The sequence below is a fragment of the Cryptomeria japonica genome, chromosome 11 (genome assembly GCF_030272615.1).
Source record: "Cryptomeria japonica chromosome 11, Sugi_1.0, whole genome shotgun sequence".
NCBI lineage: Eukaryota > Viridiplantae > Streptophyta > Pinopsida > Cupressales > Cupressaceae > Cryptomeria > Cryptomeria japonica.
In genome coordinates, this window is record NC_081415.1 from 375,750,302 (window position 1) to 375,769,702 (window position 19,401).

At 38.4% G+C, this 19,401-nt stretch overlaps 1 protein-coding gene across 5 annotated transcripts in view; it reads left to right on the forward strand.

Moving 5' to 3' along the window:
- LOC131069484 (protein FORGETTER 1) overlaps window positions 1-19,401 on the forward strand; it is a 176,941-nt gene that overhangs the window by 73,150 nt on the left and 84,390 nt on the right. For all 5 annotated transcript variants that reach the window (XR_009112137.2, XM_058004932.2, XM_058004929.2 and 2 more), the window contains exons 18-20: window positions 9,721-9,815; window positions 9,899-10,034; window positions 10,184-10,290. Coding sequence is in view for 4 of the 5 variants with exons in the window: in XM_058004932.2 (XP_057860915.1) it covers window positions 9,721-9,815; window positions 9,899-10,034; window positions 10,184-10,290 (338 nt within the window). In the remaining variant the exon portion in view is untranslated. The remainder of the gene's footprint in view (window positions 1-9,720; window positions 9,816-9,898; window positions 10,035-10,183; window positions 10,291-19,401) is intronic.

Genomic DNA, 19,401 nt, shown 5'->3' on the forward strand with positions numbered 1-19,401 from the left:
ACAAGAATCCAAGATCAAATCTAAATGGAAGAATATCACAGACATTGACCTTGGACATGTGGATTTAGAATAATTCAAAAAGAGAATGTACGGGCATGATGGACACTTGCCGACACCTATTGCCTGCCAGATGATGAGAAATGGCATTGTCCAAGCTGCTGGATTTCGTCTGGCTAAACAATGTGCTGAGCTGATGGTTAAGTGTGTTAGACAATATAATACACAATCAAGAGAGATCATTGCCCCTGATGGGAGGGTTTTAGCTAATAATTTAAGAAATGTTTGGAATTCCAAACTACAATAAAACCTCCTACAAGACCAAAGAAGATACCCAAAAGATTTATGATGCCCATTTTGAACTCTGTGTGGCATATGTTAACAAATCATGGTTGGAAAAGAAAAGATCCCAAGGGAAAGTGCCAAAGGTCCTGCTATACCCATACTTAAAGGAAGAATATGGTGACATTAACTTATTGTTGAATAGAGTAATGGGCAGCCCTAAGGGTGCGCCTTTAGAGACATGGATGTATTACTTCATAGATGAAATTACCTTGGGAGTCTAGATGTTTAATTGGTCCCGCATAATCAACAACAACCTTCATGAACAATTGATAAATTTGGAGAGGACAAAGTCATTCTACATGAGCTCCTGCATTATCTACCTGTTGGCTAGTACTTATAGATATTCTGGACTGATCTGTAGAGGCGTGGTTGGTAATGGTAAAGGTGAATTTAAATCTTATGATTGTTACCCGCAGTTGCAGCTTAAGGAGAAGAGCTATCGAACACATGATGCATTCCTAATGTATGTCACAAGAACATTAGAAGGAGGAACTCACCAAAGATTATCTCCTGAAGCCAAAAATATTGGATCAGTGAATGGAGAAAGATTCAGACATAGAGTGGATATAGAAGATTTTTGGGCAAATGTTGCAGATGAGTTCGGCATCAGGAAAAGACTATGTTCCAGACTGCCAGTAAGCTTGACTAGAACGACCGAGCCTTTTCTTGTGCTCGATCAGCTGAAAGATAATGCAAACTATATTCAACCTAGCTTTGATGAGCACACACCTATTTCTCCTATCAAATGGTCAGAGTCAGAGCATGCAGACTTGACCACTTTGATGGGGCCAGTTATAAAATATTCTAGGTGGTGGGTTGATCAGCAGTGTCATAGATTAAGATGGGGAAATGTAATCTTAACTTATGACCTGATGGGTGGAACAAAAGGATATTCTTCAAATGAGGAAGCAACTCAAAGTGCCAAATCAATTGAAGGTGCTAAAAAGAAGGGGAAGGTAGTTGTGAATGAAGGACTTGCTCAGAAGAAGCCAAGGATAGAACCATTGTTCTGCCACATCTAAGAATGAAAACTATATATTGGCCATTGATCAGTCATTGGGAGAGATGGAAATTCCTTCCCCAGTTCATGAAGAAAACATCCATCAAGAAGATGAGCAACGTCCGTCTCCTACTGGCACAAAAGTACTAGAGTCAGACAATGAAATGGATGTTGAGGAAGGTGAATTTCAAGAAGGAATGATTTCCGCCTTTCAGGATATCATGTGTGAAAAGTGCAATCGGGAAATGGAAGGCATTGAGCAGCCCACTGTTCTTGATTGGTTGAAGGAAAGGTCAAAAATAAACACACAAGTAGTAGAAGAACAAGAAGAAGATGACATGGCTGATTTCTTGGCCAGATTAGAGCAAACTGCAGTAAAGAAGCCAGCCAAAAGGTTTTCCACCATCTAGAGAGATGAAGTAGGATGCAGGACAGTACAGATTGCTGTGCCGAAAGTAGATAAGGCAAAAGGATATATTGCTTCTCATGAATACGAAATCACTACATTCAATTTGGGACCAACTACCAAGAAGTAGGAAGCTGAAGATTTGGACAATTCAGTTGCTTCCATAATCGTAAGACTGGACAAAGAAGTAGGAAAAAAGAAGGAATATAAGAAAGAAGTTGAGTGCTTGAGGGATTACATTCAGCATTTGACTACTAAGCCACTTGATCAACCAAATCCAGAAGCTCTTCCGCTCTTGAATTTGCAAGAAGTCGCTGAAAATACTGAGGAAGAAAGGATAACAACTAAAGAGACTAAGGCATGGATGGAAAGCGTAGGTAAAGAGGCAGCCACATTTCTGGAAAGGTTAGCATTGACATATGGACAAATTTCTTCTCTACTCTCCAGAACTGCAAGCATGGCAGAAGCATGGGCTGATCTTCAGGACATTCAAGAAAGAATCATCCCCTGCCTTAGAGTGTTGAAAGGAATGTCAAAGCAAGAATTAGTTGATGGAAGTATAATTGAAGAAGGAGCTGCATTGTTGGTTAAAATTTTTGTATAGCTGGGGAAATATACAAAATTGTGGCTTCAACCACAGTGTGTGAGTAAAACTCTCCTAATTAAGGGAAGGCTCTCCCTATCTATTTAATACTAAAACTAAAATAGGATGGAACATCAGTCTTTCTTCTTTTTTCAAGAAAGCCAATATCCTTTTCTCTTCACAGAAAAAGTGATAGCAATTTAACATAAATCAACAATAACAACTTTTTGAAATGAATGGAGAGAAAGGAAATGAAGTTTACTGAAAGTGTAAAGACTTCTGTCACTTCTTTCGGGACAGGACAGCAATATCAAGCTCAAAGTCTTGAATACGTGAAGCCTTATCTACCCTTTTCTATTCTAATGATATCAAGAACAAATTATGACAACACAAAGTCTAAAATAACTTATTTCTTACTACACAAGACAACAAGAACTAGTGTGACCTCAAAGTTTCACAGCTATTTCTTATTATAAAATTTACTTCTAACCCGTCTCTCAACAACGAGTGTAAGCACAAAGTCTTACAACTTTTCTCAATAGAACTTCAATTTTAACTAAATTAATCTCCAATACTTGCAACACAAAGTCTGCAAATCAAATTTGATTAAGCCCTTTAAGAAACACTTGCAAGAAAGGTAATGTTAAACATAAACTCAAGAATATAGCACAAAGTCTCAATACTTTGAGTAATTTTCTTCTATTCCTTTCAATTCTTCAATTTACACATAAAAGCTCAAAGTCTTCTTTGCTACAAATTTGGCAGAGTTTTTGCTTGCTTTCCAAAAGATAAAGATTACAATAGACCCCCTCAAGTATTTATAGGAGAGGAGTCTTGAGAAAAAGGTGGGAGGATCCTAACTAATTGGAGAAATTCTCTCAACCACCAAGATTGTACGACGATTTTCTCCACAGCAAAATCCGTGGCCTCTTGTGTCTGTCCACAATCCATACAAGTCCGTACGGTGATGATGCTGATTGTACAGATCTATACAATTTATTACTTCTTCTCGAGCTCTTCACTTCTTCGTGCCCCTTCACTTCTTCGTGCCTGCCTGCTCTGGTTATTTCGCTATTAATGGCCTCATGGGGAAATTTATAAGATTTTTTCCTTTCCAGGGTTAGGGTTACAAGCATGTACTTTATCAATCTTTTGTAAAATATTCTTTTTTTGGCTAAGCACAATTTCTCTTTATTTGATTTTATAATCTCTTTCTTTTGTAAAATAATCTTTTGTAAAATATTTGGCTTGCTTTTTCTATTTTTAATATCCTTCTTTTCAAATATTCGTTCAATATTTTAACTTGGCAAGACTTTTTAAATTTGAGCCTTCGTACCTTCAATTTACCATGGTATTTGCCAACTTGCTTACTCCGAATGCTTTTTTCGTCGCATTTTTGTGTGCCAGAGCGTACCACCTTTTCTTTTTGAGCTCTTACCATCTTCTTTTGTTTGTGCGACTTCGCTTTTTGTGCCCGACGTTTCACCCCTTTCCTCAGTTTTACCCTATTGCCAACTCCTTTCTTTGGCTTTTTGCTTGGTCCCTCTTCAGCATCATCCTCATTCTCCAGGTCTTGCATTTTCCTTTTTACCCTAGTGGAATCTCCCTCAGGTCTCACTCTAATCTTAGAGTCGTGTAACCATGCGCACACATACGGTGGTCTTCTGTAGCAGTTAGCACCTACGTATTCCAAGTCCCAAATTTTATCAAGTAGTGGTGCCCGTCCCACTCTCTTGTAGCGTCTGTCTATATATCGTCCCCATTACTGTTGGTACCATGTTACCTTTTCGCTATCAACCTGAGGTGGGTCAGCAGGACTAGGGATTACTCGGTAAAGCAAGTTGGGGCCTGCTTCCTGCTCACTTGGACGCGATGGTACCACAAATAAATCCTCGGGCTTCAGTACTGTTGATGTGTATTTTATGCACATGCGAACACTGAATAAAATACCAAGGTATCTTATCCTCTCTTGAACAAAATCTCTCAAATGCTGAAGATTAGCTTAAGGATCACTTGAGAAGACTCCAAGGTTCGTGAATGTAGGGTCACTACGTGTGGATAAGCTCATTGGTTTGATGTGATTATGCTGGAATCACAAGGGGACTTACATTCGAATGCCTGAATGCTTGATTTGCTGGAACTCGATCATCTGATATTGCTATATGGTGATGCTCTTTGTCCTAAACTAGTTTGAATTGAAAAAAAAGGGCAAAAGGAAAGGGTTGAGAGAGTCTATTCTAAGACCTAGAATGTAAGAAGATAGTTGAATGATTAGCTGGAATCCTACTCGACAAGGTCTCACCATCAAATTGAACAATTTGAGACAAGCTCAGTGCAATCTTCTAAGGACGTTTCAAAGATGTTCAAATCATTACCATCAACATTGATCACCATTCAAGTTAATGCATAAGCAATGGACGTATAACTATTCGAAGTTAAGCTCATATCACTCCAGTTGACCACGCAGGGCACACTTATAATTAGCAAGAGGCTAGTGGTATGGACAAAACAAATTCCATACAAATTCATTCAACAATTTCTTCCATTTAATCTAATCAACATGAAAATAAATTGAGAAGTAGAACCAAGAGGCTTGTTGAAATAACAAATTTCACCATAACTTCAATGAAAAGAATATCTAATTTACAAGTCATACCAACAATTAATCCCTCTCCTAATCTACTTCTATTCTATCCTCTATTCTATTCTTATTCACTAAGTATTAGCTACTCACTATTCTATTCACTATTAATTGTTAACCTTTACAAATGAAGAGTTTGAGCTTTATATAGAGAGCTCATTTACATTGAACGGCCAGGATTGAATCTCCATCAATGGCCAAGATTTTACAATGAAACCCTAATTAGGGTTTGTTAACAAAGTCTCCTTAGCCAATGAGAAAATTACATTCAATGAGTATGGACCAATAGATATTGAGGGTAGTTACATTGGAGTTTGTGCCTTCATGTATGAGCTTGATTCATTGAATTTGGACATGTTGATGTGGGACTTCATTGACTGGAGGAATGGTGACTGGAAGCCATTTGGGATGCCACTTCAACTTGCACTTTGTAGACTTGATTTGATTCATCATCATGAAGGGATGTTGAGAGATATCTCTTGATACTCAACATTATCCAGTTAGTTTAAAGTGATGATGATGATGATGAGAAGCCAAGTTTGATTAACTCTTCTGAAACTATATGCTTCTTCAATCATGTTCTATGTAGGTCTTGTGATGACTTTGGTTGACTTTCTCTTGCTCATGATGTACTTTGAGTGGATGATGCACTTGGTTGAATGTAGATCTTCAATGTACTGAATTTGATTCTTGGATTCCCGAAGGGAATTCAAGATTGTAAAACATTCTTCCATCATGTGGGTTATCTTTCCTTCATATACTTTGAGTGGATGATGCACTTGGTTGAATGTAGATCTTCAATGTACTGAATTTGATTCTTGGATTCCCGAAGGGAATGCAAGATTGTAAAACATTCTTCCATCATGTGGGTTATCTTTCCTTCATATTCTAGTGCCTTGAGGTAGTTGAGTGGATTCTTCCTTGCATCTTGTGATCTCTTCATGTCATCATGATGTGGTGGGAATCTTTGAATATCCTGAGATCTTCTCCTCCTTGATGTTCTTGTGTTTGCTGATGAAGTTTCCTCTTGATCTTGCATAGAGGAGATAGGAAGTACTTGTCATGGTCAATTCATTCCTTCATCCTTTTGATTGCTCATCTTGCCCCGAAGTAGTATCCTCTTCCTTACATATCTGCAAAACAAAGCAAGTATAGAATCAAACCCACATGATTTATAATCTTTACATACTCCTATTCTGACTTGATCTCTTACTCTGATTTTATGTGATTTTTTTACTAAATCTGATCAAGAGGAGGCTAATAATAATCAATGAATTCACTGTGTGGAAGACAGATTTAATGTCTAAGGGTAAATCTGGGCTGTCTAATGATGAAGTCCACTAGCTGATATGTCTCCCAGCTGGGTACATTTGCTCCCTCTTGCTGTATGATGAATTCACCTTCCTAAAACATCAGATCTGTATCTTTAATATCTTATTTCGTCCTTGTGCTGTAGCAGCTCAGCTATGTTTTAGATGAAATTTGCTCATGTATTGATAAAATTCGCTGCCTTGCTGAAGAAATTCGCTAAGTCTGCTCTCAAATTCGCAGTTGGAGAGAACAATATGTTTGATTTGGTGATTAAAATGAATGTTTTGACCCTTCCTTTATAGGCGCTTTAGGGTAAAAGAGGTGTCTCTTACCATAAGGCCGACTTGATTTAAAATAAGAAATCACCTTTCACATGCTGGCCGACTTCACCTCTTGCCGAAATGCTTGAATTTGAGGAATTCACTCAAAACAGGAGGCAAAGTACATGATTTGCTCCATGTCCTTAGCAAGGTACATGCCTTCATGAAAAATTCGCTCCATGTCCTTTGGAAGGACAAGGTCAAGGTAAAAGTTCGCTCTATGTCCTTTGGAAGGACAAGGCTTGAAATTCGCTCTAGGACCTCTGGAAGGACATGACCTTGATTGAAAGAATTTCGCTCTAGGACCTTTGGAAGGACATCACTTGGTAAAGAATTTTTCTCTGGGACCTCTGGAAGGACATGAAACAAGTTCACTCTAGGACCCTTGGAAGGAGATGTCTTGGAAAATTTTCCCTCTAGGACCCTTGGAAGGACATTCGCTCTAGGACCTCTCCAAGGACATGACCTCAAAATTCGCTTTGGATCCTTGACAAGGACATTCGCCCTAGGACCTTAGCAAGGTACATGACTTGAAGCAAAATTCGCTCTAGGACCTTTGTGAGGTACACGATCTCAAACAACTCTAAACTCAATCCTTCACTTTCCTTCACTCTATTGGATCATACCCCAAATCTTCATTAAGTTTGAAACCTTCAACATTTAGGAAAAACATCATAAATTTGTATAGTAATTGATATCTCAGCACAGCTTATCAATCGTTGATGATTATGCACATGACGTTAACTTGAATGAATATACCAAGGATTTGCAATATGGGTTTTAGTTCTTGAAACCAATATTGCCCTAGGGTTGAAGAAATGCTCAAGCTCTCAATAGAGTATCCCGAAAATTAAATGTTAGGAATGAACTCTTAAGTCTGAAACCCTTTTGTAAGTACTTTTTGGAATTATAATTTATCATTATTTATGTCCTCTTATTTTTCCCTCCAGAAAGTGACTTTAGACTCTTTCAATTAACATTTAAGTATTTAATTATTTTTTGCACATCTGACCAAAGCTACGAAAACTATCGCAATGAATTAAACATGAATTTGGGCCATGCCAAATCATTCTTAAGCTCTCAGGATATCATATTTTATGCAAATTAGTGCTTTCCAAAAATAGCGAAGTTCGTTAAGAAGTGTGGAGAGCTCCTGGAGTGTCAAAACTGCATCCGTAAAGTACCATTGGACTCATCTTGATCATCTGAGCTCATTGCAATTGCGAGAATTCCTTTCTGACAAAGTTGGTTTTCTCCAACAATCTTGGAATGGACCATAAAGGGGACATTAAACTACGACACCTTGATGGCTGAAGGGTTTTAACTCTGTTTCTAAATGCTTATCTAGAATCATTCATTTTACTTTACGCATCTAGTTGAGAGTTGTTGACTGTTAGAGCTTCTATGGATGTTCTAGGAGGAGAATGAATCTTCAAATCTGAATGTAAAGAAGCATGAGAAAGTGTAATGTCCGCACTTTGAAATAGAATTTAATAATAAATAATAATATTAAAATAAAAATATTAAAAATTAAATTATAATATAAGAGAATATAATTAAATATAATTAAAATTTAATTAATTTAATGAATGGTCAAAGGACATCAAATGAAAAGTTGTGACTCCCTCAAACATGAGATATAAAAGGGAGAAGAGAACCTCATTTTAGGGGGGATAATTTGGGAATCAAAAGTGCAGATCTGATTGTGAAAGGTTGTGTCCCTTTCAAAGGGCAGAAATAATGAAGAGCTGCACTCTTTCAAAGGGTGCTAATGGTGAAAAGGTGTGTGTCTCTTCCCAAAGGGTATACATGATGAAGAGGTGTGACCTCTCCCTCACATTGAGAGATATACAGGAAAGTTATCAAAGCATCCAGGGACATCACCAGGGAATCAAATCAGATCAGATCAGAACTGTTATTAAGTTACAGGAAGTAACATCCTTGTTCTTGGTGGTATGCATGTGGATGTGCTTAATATGTATACTTAATTTATGACGCCTGATAATAATCTTATGCAGAATTTAATTGCAATATTAATATAGACTGCAATATGTATGACAGTGTAATAATGCTTTTCTTTCTCTAATTGGTCATATGAGGATTAAGTAAATTATATGATGGAGTCTGTAATACCTTTCAATCTCACCATCCATTTATGGAGGGAGAATACAAGGAACCAAGAGCACTAGGTTCCAGCAGGTATGCCAACCCCGAGTGTGGGCCAAAAGGCCAAGTTGACGAGGTGCTTGGTGCTCTTGGGCTTGTAGGAGAGGGATAGACTGGAGGCACCTTGTGTGATTCTCCTTGAGCTCCATATCAGGACAGGTGTAGGGAAAGAAAGGGTTGTTGAATCCTTCATATACACTTTGCAATATATTAAGAATGACGGATATATGTTCTATCGTGACATAATGGAAATGTTGTCTAATTTGTTTTGCAGGTTCCAGACCAAGCTTTAGTTGACATTAGCGTCCTTCTATTGTTCTCTCTATGCACTAAAATTGTGATTCTAGGACAGAATACAAGAGGGTCCCGTTAGGGGACATTACAGAAAGTAATTTTTTGTGGGGGATCAAAGCACTATTTGCTGGAGGAGAGTGGAGGTTGAGAAGGATGAGGTATGCGTCCCTTGTGTGAAGGTGGAAGGGAGGCAGAACTATGCACTTTTAGAAACATTGCCTTCATGCGCAGAAGAGGCTGAAGACATTTTTTCTACAAGATTTTATGCAAGTAGTGACAATTTTTCAGTGCCAAAACTGGACATGCTGGCAAGCAATGATAAATTGTGGTTTTTTACTGCTTTCTGCTTGTATGATATAAACATTAAAGTTAAAACAGTTTGTTCCAAATCGCGTACTGCATTTGCAATTTGGATTTAAATGAGAGATGCTAAATATCCTGTTGGTGACTTTGGGCGAAGAAGGCCATTAATCAATTATCCTATAACTATTAATAATGTTACAATTTCTACGATGTGGAAACATGACCATAGGTACACAAAGCTATTAATTACAATATCCTTATAGACTTGGCAGCTTGTAGGTTGTGTGAAGGAAGATTTTATTTTGAAGTGTCGCAATCCTAACGATAACTTGTCATACATTGTTCTATTTGCAGCTTGGTGGTCGTGATGCTGTTGCAGAGATGACTGGCAGGCGAGGAAGTGTAGTTCGAACTTCGAATGGAAAAGTTTCTTATCAATCACGAAACACGTAAGATTAATTCCTATTTTATCTTTTTTTCTTGTTATAATTCGAGGATGTTATTTTATCTTTTTTTCTATTCCACATTTCAGGAAGGATGTTACTATGGAAATGGTGAACATGAATGAAAAGCAACTTTTCATGGATGGAAAAAAGCTGGTTGCAGTTATTTCTGAGGCAGGATCTGCTGGAGTATCTTTGCAAGCAGACAGACGAGCAAAAAATCAGGTGTTTGGCTCTCACATTTAAACCATCGCTACTGATAATTTATTTTCATAGAATGACTAGCTGCATTACTTGGGGATAGCTTAGATACATACAAAGTTGTCTGGGCTGTGGAAAAATTAAATGGTATTTTGAATTCATGACCATTTCAGAAGCGGAGAGTGCACATAACATTTGAATTGCCATGGAGTGCCGATCGTGCAATTCAACAACTTGGGCGTACACATAGATCCAACCAGGCTTGTGCTCCGGAATATAGGTAGTACTTAGTTGCTTTGTCTTCTGTCATTAATTTCGGAATTCTTGGGACCGTCTTAAGGTTTTGTTGCATGGGATATGAGGGAACAAAATATTGCTCCACAAGCTTGATGATTGAGGTCAGGTGAAACAGGAACTGCCAGCTTAAAATTAGTAATTGTAGTGGTTAAAAATTATGTCATAATAAATGCTGACAAATTTTCAATCAAATGATGACAAGATACAATGCTTTTAGCCTTGGTTTCTACTTTTGGCTTGGCCATTTCAAGCTAGCAGATAACCTCGTCATCGTGTATCTTTATATTACATGCAATTTAAAAGTGTAACACAGACGGGTGGATGCAATCCAAAGATTCTCTGTTGTAGTTTTATGTGTTCTTTTCTTAGTTTGTGTGGTATGTTATGACAGATATCACTTGCTATCAGATCCTTATAATCTGGCATCTTTCCCACGTGAGGTTTTGACTTACTTTCTCATATCTGTTTTTACAATTGGTTTATTGCTGTTTAGAATTTTCTGCTCTTCTTATTGCAACAGATTAATATATACTGTCACTTACATAAGTCTCTGGCTGTTGGACCCTTATCCGTGATTGGATCTAGCAAGGGTTTGATCTCCATCCGGCATAGAGTTTTTAATGCTGAATGTGTGAGAAATAATTATTCAGTTTTGGAAACACTTGAAGCTCACAGTATTTTCTTTGTTTGAATACCTGTTATACCACGGTAAATTTTCTTCTCATAGTTGGTAAAGTCTGTAACTTTGACATCTAAATATCTTTTCATTTGGAGCTCCCTATATTCTATATTTTCTGCTCTTGCTGCTAATGATCATGAGCAAACTTGCAATGTTTTCTTTGCTGTTGCTTCTGTTCATTCTTTCTGATTTCTCCCATCGATCCTCACAGCTTTTCTATTTTGGGCCAGGACTCATGTCATTTTACTTGTTTGGTGTGGAAATGTCTCAAATTTAAGGGCATATGTGTCTTTTACCTGTCAAATTAGTATTTTTGCACAAAAAATGAAGAAGTTTCATAAAAGCAACCAAATTTGTTCTCTGTATAATTATTATCTTGGATCTTTTTGGCAGCCTAGAAGAGTTCCCTTAAGGCTGAGATAGAATCTTGATTTACTCCAAGCTACAGAAATTTTAACAACCACAAATGAATTTTAACTTTGGCGAAGGACTAGTATGCTCCAATATGTCGAGAGATAAGTGGCTACCAATGTTATTTCATTGCTCATTTTAATTCCCCAACTTACTTTTAAGTGTAACACCAAGATAGCTATTCCTTGTTGGTGGCAAAATTGCTGATAAATAAATAATGTTCTGTTTAATAAATGGCAATGTAATGGTTTGTAGTTCTCAAGTAGTTGTTAGTTGCTATTGGTTGGCACCCTTAACCAATTGCCAAGTGCTATATAGTTTTGCCTTGTATTGGGAACTGGGACTCTATTATTGTACCCTTTACATATTGATAATAAAGTTATATCTTTTGGCCATATTGATGTGTTGTTTTGAATTACTGTGTTGAATATGATCAGTGTTATATTTTTGTTCACCTTGTAAATTAAAGCGAAATTTCAGTGAAGGAAGTAAACATTTTGGCGTCCTTGCCGAATTGAACCTGGAGATCTGAGAGTGCCTGAGAGTGGTGATAAGCATGGTGGAGTAATGGGCAGATCATTTGAACCAAATTTCCCAAATACGGACTCAGCTCGGACTCGGCAAGGCCGACTTGACTCGTGACTCGGCAACGACTCGGCAAAATAAAAAAACCCTTGAAATTTAGATATTTTTAACGATTTAGAACTTGTTTCTTGCACCCATTATTGAATAAAGCTTAAATACACTATAACATCATCAAATAGAAGCTCTAGCTCATACTCAACCTCACCTCAGAGTAGTCTGTCTGCCTCCTACAAAGGTGTCTAAGGTAGGTCCTGGATGATTGAGTAGCCATAGTCTCCGCCTGTGAGGTGCCACAATGATCAAAATCAGTTGTGCCTGTGCCGGATAGTGCACTATCCTCCTCTGCCATAGCCACAACCTCAGCCTCTCTGTCTGCCATGTCTGACATGCCGCGACGCGAGTCCTGGAGCTCGGACTCGACTAGTTTTACCATAACTCGCCTGACTCGCCCTGCCATGTCTGACATGCCGCGACGCGAGTCCTGGAGCTCGGACTCGACTAGTTTTACCATAACTCGCCTGACTCGCCCGAGTCAGGCGAGTTATGAGCAAAAATCGCCGAGTCCGAGTCACGAGTTGTGAAAACTCGCCGAACTTGGCTCAACTCGCCAACTCGGCAAACTCGCCTGACTCGCTGCGAGTTTGGGAACTTTGATTTGAACATCAAGTACTAGTAACTCGAAGTAACAAAGAGGAAGAAACACCGGAAGATCGGTTGATGCAAGACTTGGTAAACTTGTGGGAGGTTTCGGTCGATCAGTACGTGTAGAGGGATGCTCGAGAGAGAGTGGTCCCTGAGAGCATGGTACATGGTGAACTCTCAGTTAACCATGGCACGATATTTGATTGAACTGCAAGACCAACGGGAGGAATGGAATCGAGTGTAGCATCGGCTACAAATATTGCAATGATATGAAGAAAGGACTTGTAGGGAGAAGGAAGAGCGGGATACTGGCAAATGTTGTACCCTCAGCAATTAATGCCCCTATGACCAAATAAAAACCGACGTACCAAAGACACTTGAGAGGAGGGGGAGGGATCAATAAAGGGATCTCCCTGCCTGAGAGAGAAAAGTGAGAGGAGATGATGGTTACAGGGAATCGTCAAAGGCTCGGAGAATCCAGCGAGAAGTAGGAGTCTAAGTGCAAGCCAAATCTGTAGTCGGGAGAGAAAAAGACTATGTACGTAGAGTGAGTTGGAGGAGTTTGCTAGAAATCTGCCACTCTCAGATGACTAAGTCAACGAAGATCTCGCTAGTCAGGCAAGTAACCAAACCGTACACTTCGCTTCAAGCGAAGACTTCGAATGTACAGACAGTAGCAGTACTAGCAACCCATTTGTACAGTCGGTACATGACAAAGGGGAAGAAAGGAACCTCTAGACCAAAGTTGCCTAACTTTCTGAAACAAATTTGCGTTGTATTGGGAACTTGTCCTGCACAGAGGAATTAAATATAGTGGGGTCTGAGCCAAAGACTCTTGGGAGGAGAGAGTATAGAAATGAAGAAGGTGAACAAGGTGTAGAAGACGTAGAAGGTGGACGTGTAGAGAGCTTGGGCGTGGCTGAGAGTGCAAGAGAGGCACAAGAACGTGGACGAGAGTAAGATGGTCCAATGCCGGATACACATGGTACCTTCCGAGTGAAAACAATGATGAACACCCAAGAGAAGCAAAAACTCCCTAAATTCACTGTAATGCATCTATTAGAGGGTATTGAAATAATAGGCAAGACTTGTATAACAATATGGGAGGCAAATGGTCAAGATGACCAAGATTACTGGCTGAAGGGATTTCCCACCACCTTGTGGGGAATTGCCATCAACTGGTATATAGAGCTAGCAGCTAAGCACAAGGTGGGATGGAATGAACTAAAGAAAACATTTCAAGAAGAATTTAAATTGCTGAGAGATGACAATGAGATTGTTGCAGAAATCTACAACACTAGACAAGGGAAGAACGAGAATGTACGAGCATAAAATCGTAGGGTCAAAGAACTATCGAATAAGATGGAAAACGAACCAGTAGATGGACTGAAGAAGCGGTGGTTCATTGAGGGATTGATTCCCTCGACCTAAAAATGGCTGTACCCCCATTTTTGTACACTGATGCTTATAGTCGGGCAATGGACATAGAAAACGAGAATAAGAGATCGCAGGGAAAGGAGGTTAGTGACGACAATAGTACAAGAAAAAGTAGCGACGAAGAATAAAAAATAGTACAGGCCCTACGGAGGGATATGTTGCGGATGATGGAGCTAAAGGCGGAGAAAGACGTGGGTAAGGATGGTAAAGAATTGTGGTACACCAACAACAAAGTAGGTCATACAAAGGATACTTGCCTAAAGAAGTCATTCGGCGACATCTGTTAGGTATTGGGACATTCCATCAAGGAACGCCTGTACGATCTGAAAACAAGAAGCAAACGAGTGCTCTTCGCCCAAGGGGAACAACCGCTCCAGCCACACGTCCAAAACCTCTTGCATAATAACAATAACAATAACAACACCCCACGAAGGAGAATACAATACGATGCAAAGGGTAGATCCATGATCCAGTGCTAGAATTGCAATGAATGGGGTCATTTTGCGCGGGATTGTGAAAGTGGCCAAACCCTTGACCAGGATGCCCACCGAGGAGAAAAGACAGGTTGCTCTGACTGGTATGTTGAAGCAACCTCTCACCAAAATAGTGGGATAGTCCATGGAGTAGTAGGAGCAACCAAGGTGTGAAAAAATCTTTCATCACAACACTAGAGTGGAGGTGCATTCTTGACCTGCTAAAAAGCAGACTCATCGGGGCTAACAGGGCTTCAGATATAGTCGTATGGATGCTAAAGCTCATGAGTTGCATCATAATAAGAAAGGTTTATAAGTGGGCATAGCTGTTATCGGAACGCATTGGGGAGTTTCTAACTCTCAAACATAAGACTTTTTACATGTGCCACCATGCCATAGCACGTTTTCTGGAGGCACTCAAAACGTAGGTACTAGTTGACTAGTGGGGAAGGTTTACACCAGCTAGTTGAGTGGATCCCAGCAAACTGGCCATGTTTTATTGGAGCCATTTTGACATACCATGTTTTATTGGAGCCATTTTGACATACTTATGACTGAAGGAGAGTACAACCAATCGTTCTGAAAGAAAAGAAGGTAGGAGTACGGGGCTGAGCAAAAAGGAGGAAGACAACCTTGGGGAAGAAGGCAGCCCAGAGGAAGAGGAAATGGTGGAGGTGTCATCTTTTGAGGATGACAACGAGATGGATTTAGGATATGAGGGAGCTAGCTCTCTAAAACGTAGAGGAAGATCGACATTCTACAACAATTTCTCCAAAAATTGTAAACATTTGTCGCTACTCAAAGGGCAAATAGGGTCATTTTTGAAGAAGCATTCACAGTTAGAAATTTGATTACTAACAAGTGGTAAGAATTTAGTGTCCGATTGTGTAGGGATATTACATTCTTTAAGTAATTAAATAAATCAACATTTTTTAGGTTCTAATTTAGTAGAGATATTAGATTCTTTGAATAATTAAATAAAGCAACATTTTCAGTTTGATTAATGCAACAAATAGTGTAAGTAAAAAATTTGAAAGGGTATGTTGGTTTGTCAAGACCCTTAGAAAGCTATAGAATGCCTTGGAAGCTGGATTGTTTTAATTGTGGAAATCTCTTGGTTGATATGATAAGGAAGGCAATGTGCAATGAAGAAGGACATGTAGGGGTGTACAACCTTGTATTCATGGTATATCTTGGAATGTCTCAGCTAAGGCTGTTGTGAATTAATATTTGATATAGTTTTTCTCTTAGAGTTTGACCATAGTGTTAAGTCCTTAAATCTGATCACCAATATAACAAAGCAGCCCAACCCAAGATAACATATATGTCTTTGATCCTTTTGATTAATTTAAATGGATATTTCATCCTTACTTTTGGAATCTATTAATATTAATTCATTGTTGTTTCTTCTACAAATAATTAATTCACAGTGTTTCTAATTGTTAGAAGTTGTGTTGGAACTTGGACCATCCGGGAAATTACTTTGATCAATGATTAAGAGTATGTTTGAAATAATTTGGCAATTTTGCCCATTTGATGCAAGTTGCCCCTTTCTCCTTAAATGGCAATACACAATTGTCTTTGCCTCAAAAACCACTAATGGAGAGCTGATCCTTTTTTGGTTTGGTCAATATAACTTTATTAACCTTGCCATGATGCAAACAGAAACTAGCCCTTTTATTTATAGAGTCGGGGCTCACTTGCATACTACCGGGTTTAACTTTGGTCACTACTATGGTTGCATATTTGTCTTGCACAATGAAAATCACTTTGTAAAGTTTGTGCATATTTAGCTGTTTACCAAGTCTTTCTGAGGCTATCTAGTTAGTTGCGGGGAAATCCAATGTTTTCAAAGAAGCTGAAATATCCCCTACGGATATTAATTTCCAAATTTTCACCCAAAGATTCTCAGAAATCTTAACAATTTCACATGCAATTGATTTCAATACACCATCAAATTAAACTAATATTCATTAATTTGCAAACTGAAATAATAGTTCTAAAAGTTAGAAATAAAAATTGCATTAAAATCCTTAGTAGAACAACAACAAAAATTACCAATCCCAGCCACAACATTTACAGTCGGATTGGACAACCAGCAAATTGCATTTGAAGCACATGTGAGCCACCAACGTGATAACTCTAACTGACAATGGGTTTCCGTCCACTGCCTCCAAGCTCAAGGGTTTGCGTCCTCAAACCTGCTGAAAACTAGAGCTTCCCAGAAACTCTCCAAGAGAATCAATTTCCAAACAAAAAACCAAGCATAATCAGAATGAGCCTCTCAATGTTATTTTAAAGCACAACCCTGTGACTCTTTGTTTCCCCTTCTACCTGTCCCTTCATATTTTTTTTTCTTTGTCTCTTTATTTTCCCTCTTTTAAATTAAAATGGCTTATTAATTATTCACTGATATGTCATTTTAATACTTTATTATATAATTAAATTAAGTTTTTATCAAATTTGATATAATTTGACAACTTAAAATTTAATTATTAAATTGACTTCTAATGTCCCATAAAGGGGACATTATAGTCCTCCCTGTTTAAAGATTGCTTGTCCTCAAGCAACCATGAATCTGCATACCAATACTAGGATCCCAAATTCTCAGGAGCACTATACTACTAATCCACTACGCCACACTGATAAAAACCTCAGCATACCCCAGGTGAAGCAACATATCCTAGTCCACAAGAGTCAATGCACCAAACATGTCATTGCTTGGATCCCATATCAATCTATAGAACCCGCTAAAAGCAATAAAGGAGTTTGTCAACCAATCACCCTGAGGTAACCATCCATGCATGAAGGACAACCAGACAATATGAAGATGAACTCCCTCATGCCAACAAACCAACATGAAAGGATACCAATTCTCGCTGCCATAACTCTGATCGGCAACATAAATGATTTCAAACATGTCAACAAAGCAATGCCAATTAAAGGAAAATCTTCCACACTCCATCTCTAACCAAAAGTAGCACCCCTCAACACTCCCATACCACTGAATTGCTGATATATTCAATGCAGAATCAAGAAGTGCTATATGATCCCAACTAAGACAGCCACCAATCTATAAGAAATAAGAGAGTATGAAGTTGCCAAGCAACAATAATAACACTATCCTATCAAGAGAAGTAGGTGACGGTCTCACGAATGAGGTGTGTATGCCTTCACTACCCGACATTAATAACTCTCGAAAGTCTGGTTCACTACAAGTGTCACTAGTAAAATCAACTTTTTCACCAATAGTTTGATCACTATACTAATGCTTATCAACTTTCAGAGCTGGTAAAGTCCTGCTTATCACTATTCTAATGCACGACTTCTTCCAAATTTGGAAGCTCATAAGTAACTGCTGTCCCATGACTGAAACTACTCTGAAATCTGCTTGTATACCCTGTTATCACAGCTATTTCATTGCTGCAAAATATTTTTTCATCATCAAATTTAATGAGTTTGTTTCCCTGCTAGTCCTTTTGCTCTTCATTGTTATCGTTTGAATAACAAAGGGTAGGAACATTGTGCATTGTTTTGTCCCTACCAATAGTATTGATCCCTTCATTGATTTGCATCATCTCCGTGCTCTTAGAATTAGCTTCTTCTTCCTTGAGAGTCGCTATAGTAGAAGTCCGATTTGCTGATTTGGATAATTTATGATGCACATACTCAGCTGTAAACAAAGTTCATCCACCACCTCCTTCTTTTCTTCTACAAACTTAATAGCAAGATCCCTGTCCATGAGCAGCTGCAAGTAATTTGATTTCATCCTTTCAAAGGCTTCTTTGATCATGCTCAACTGAGTGCTAGTGATTCCACTTGCAACTCCCTTGTGTCTCTCCTCAATTTGTGTTTCCCAAATAAGATCCTTAATTTACTTGTAAGATCCATCAGTGCTAGTTAGGACTTGTGTAACCCTTTCCTCTGTGACTAATAATCTGTCCTTCAAATCTTGCAATGCTAAGGGCTTTTGTTCAAATTCATCTAGAGTAAATGAACTGTCACATATCAAATTTTCTGATCGGTTATCAATTGTAGAAACATTTTCAAACTCATCTATCTCAGTAGAGGATGGCATGCACTCCTCATGAAGCTCAACTGGGGCAGCAACATGATTATGAGTGGATTTATTAAGGAAGTTTTTATCTTCTCCTACTTTATCAATAATGACTTGTAAATCTTCAATGAAGAGTTTGGAAAACCCCTCACCTGAAGTGATTGTTTCTTCCTTCAAATTATCCACCTTAGCTAATTGAAAACCATTATCCTTTTTGCTTTCATCATGCCCAGTAAGAGATGTATTCAAGGCTATAATTTTAGCTTGCTCCTAATGAGACATGGAAGCATTCTCATTTGTAATTCTGCCTTCTGACATCTGAAACAAATGCACTCTCTTCTCATTTGGTTCTTGCTCTTTTTTGGAGATCCTGAAACCTGTAAACCCATGGAGATTAGTTCATTTTTCAGTCATCTGTTCCCCGATCCTTTCAATTTTCTGTTCAATCAACCCTTTGGAGAACTCGTAAGCACAATGTGAGACAACCAACTCCTTTCTCCAAGTAGCTAATAGATCTGATTGCAATTGCTTGCAAATATCATCTTCCTCATCTAGGATCATGGTCAATATGTCGAACATATTTGTCTTCACCTTATCTGAATGGCGTTTACTGATTTCAGCAATGAAACAATTGAGCATTTGAAAAATTAATTTTTTACATTTGAGATCCAACATGATGATGAAAGATCTGGTACTTGCCATGAATTCTAAAAGTTTAGCCCTCTTACCAAAAGTAGGGGCTTTGACATCATGTAACCCATGTAGGTTCTCCACAATCAAGTATAGAACCCTCTTCAACATGTTATCATT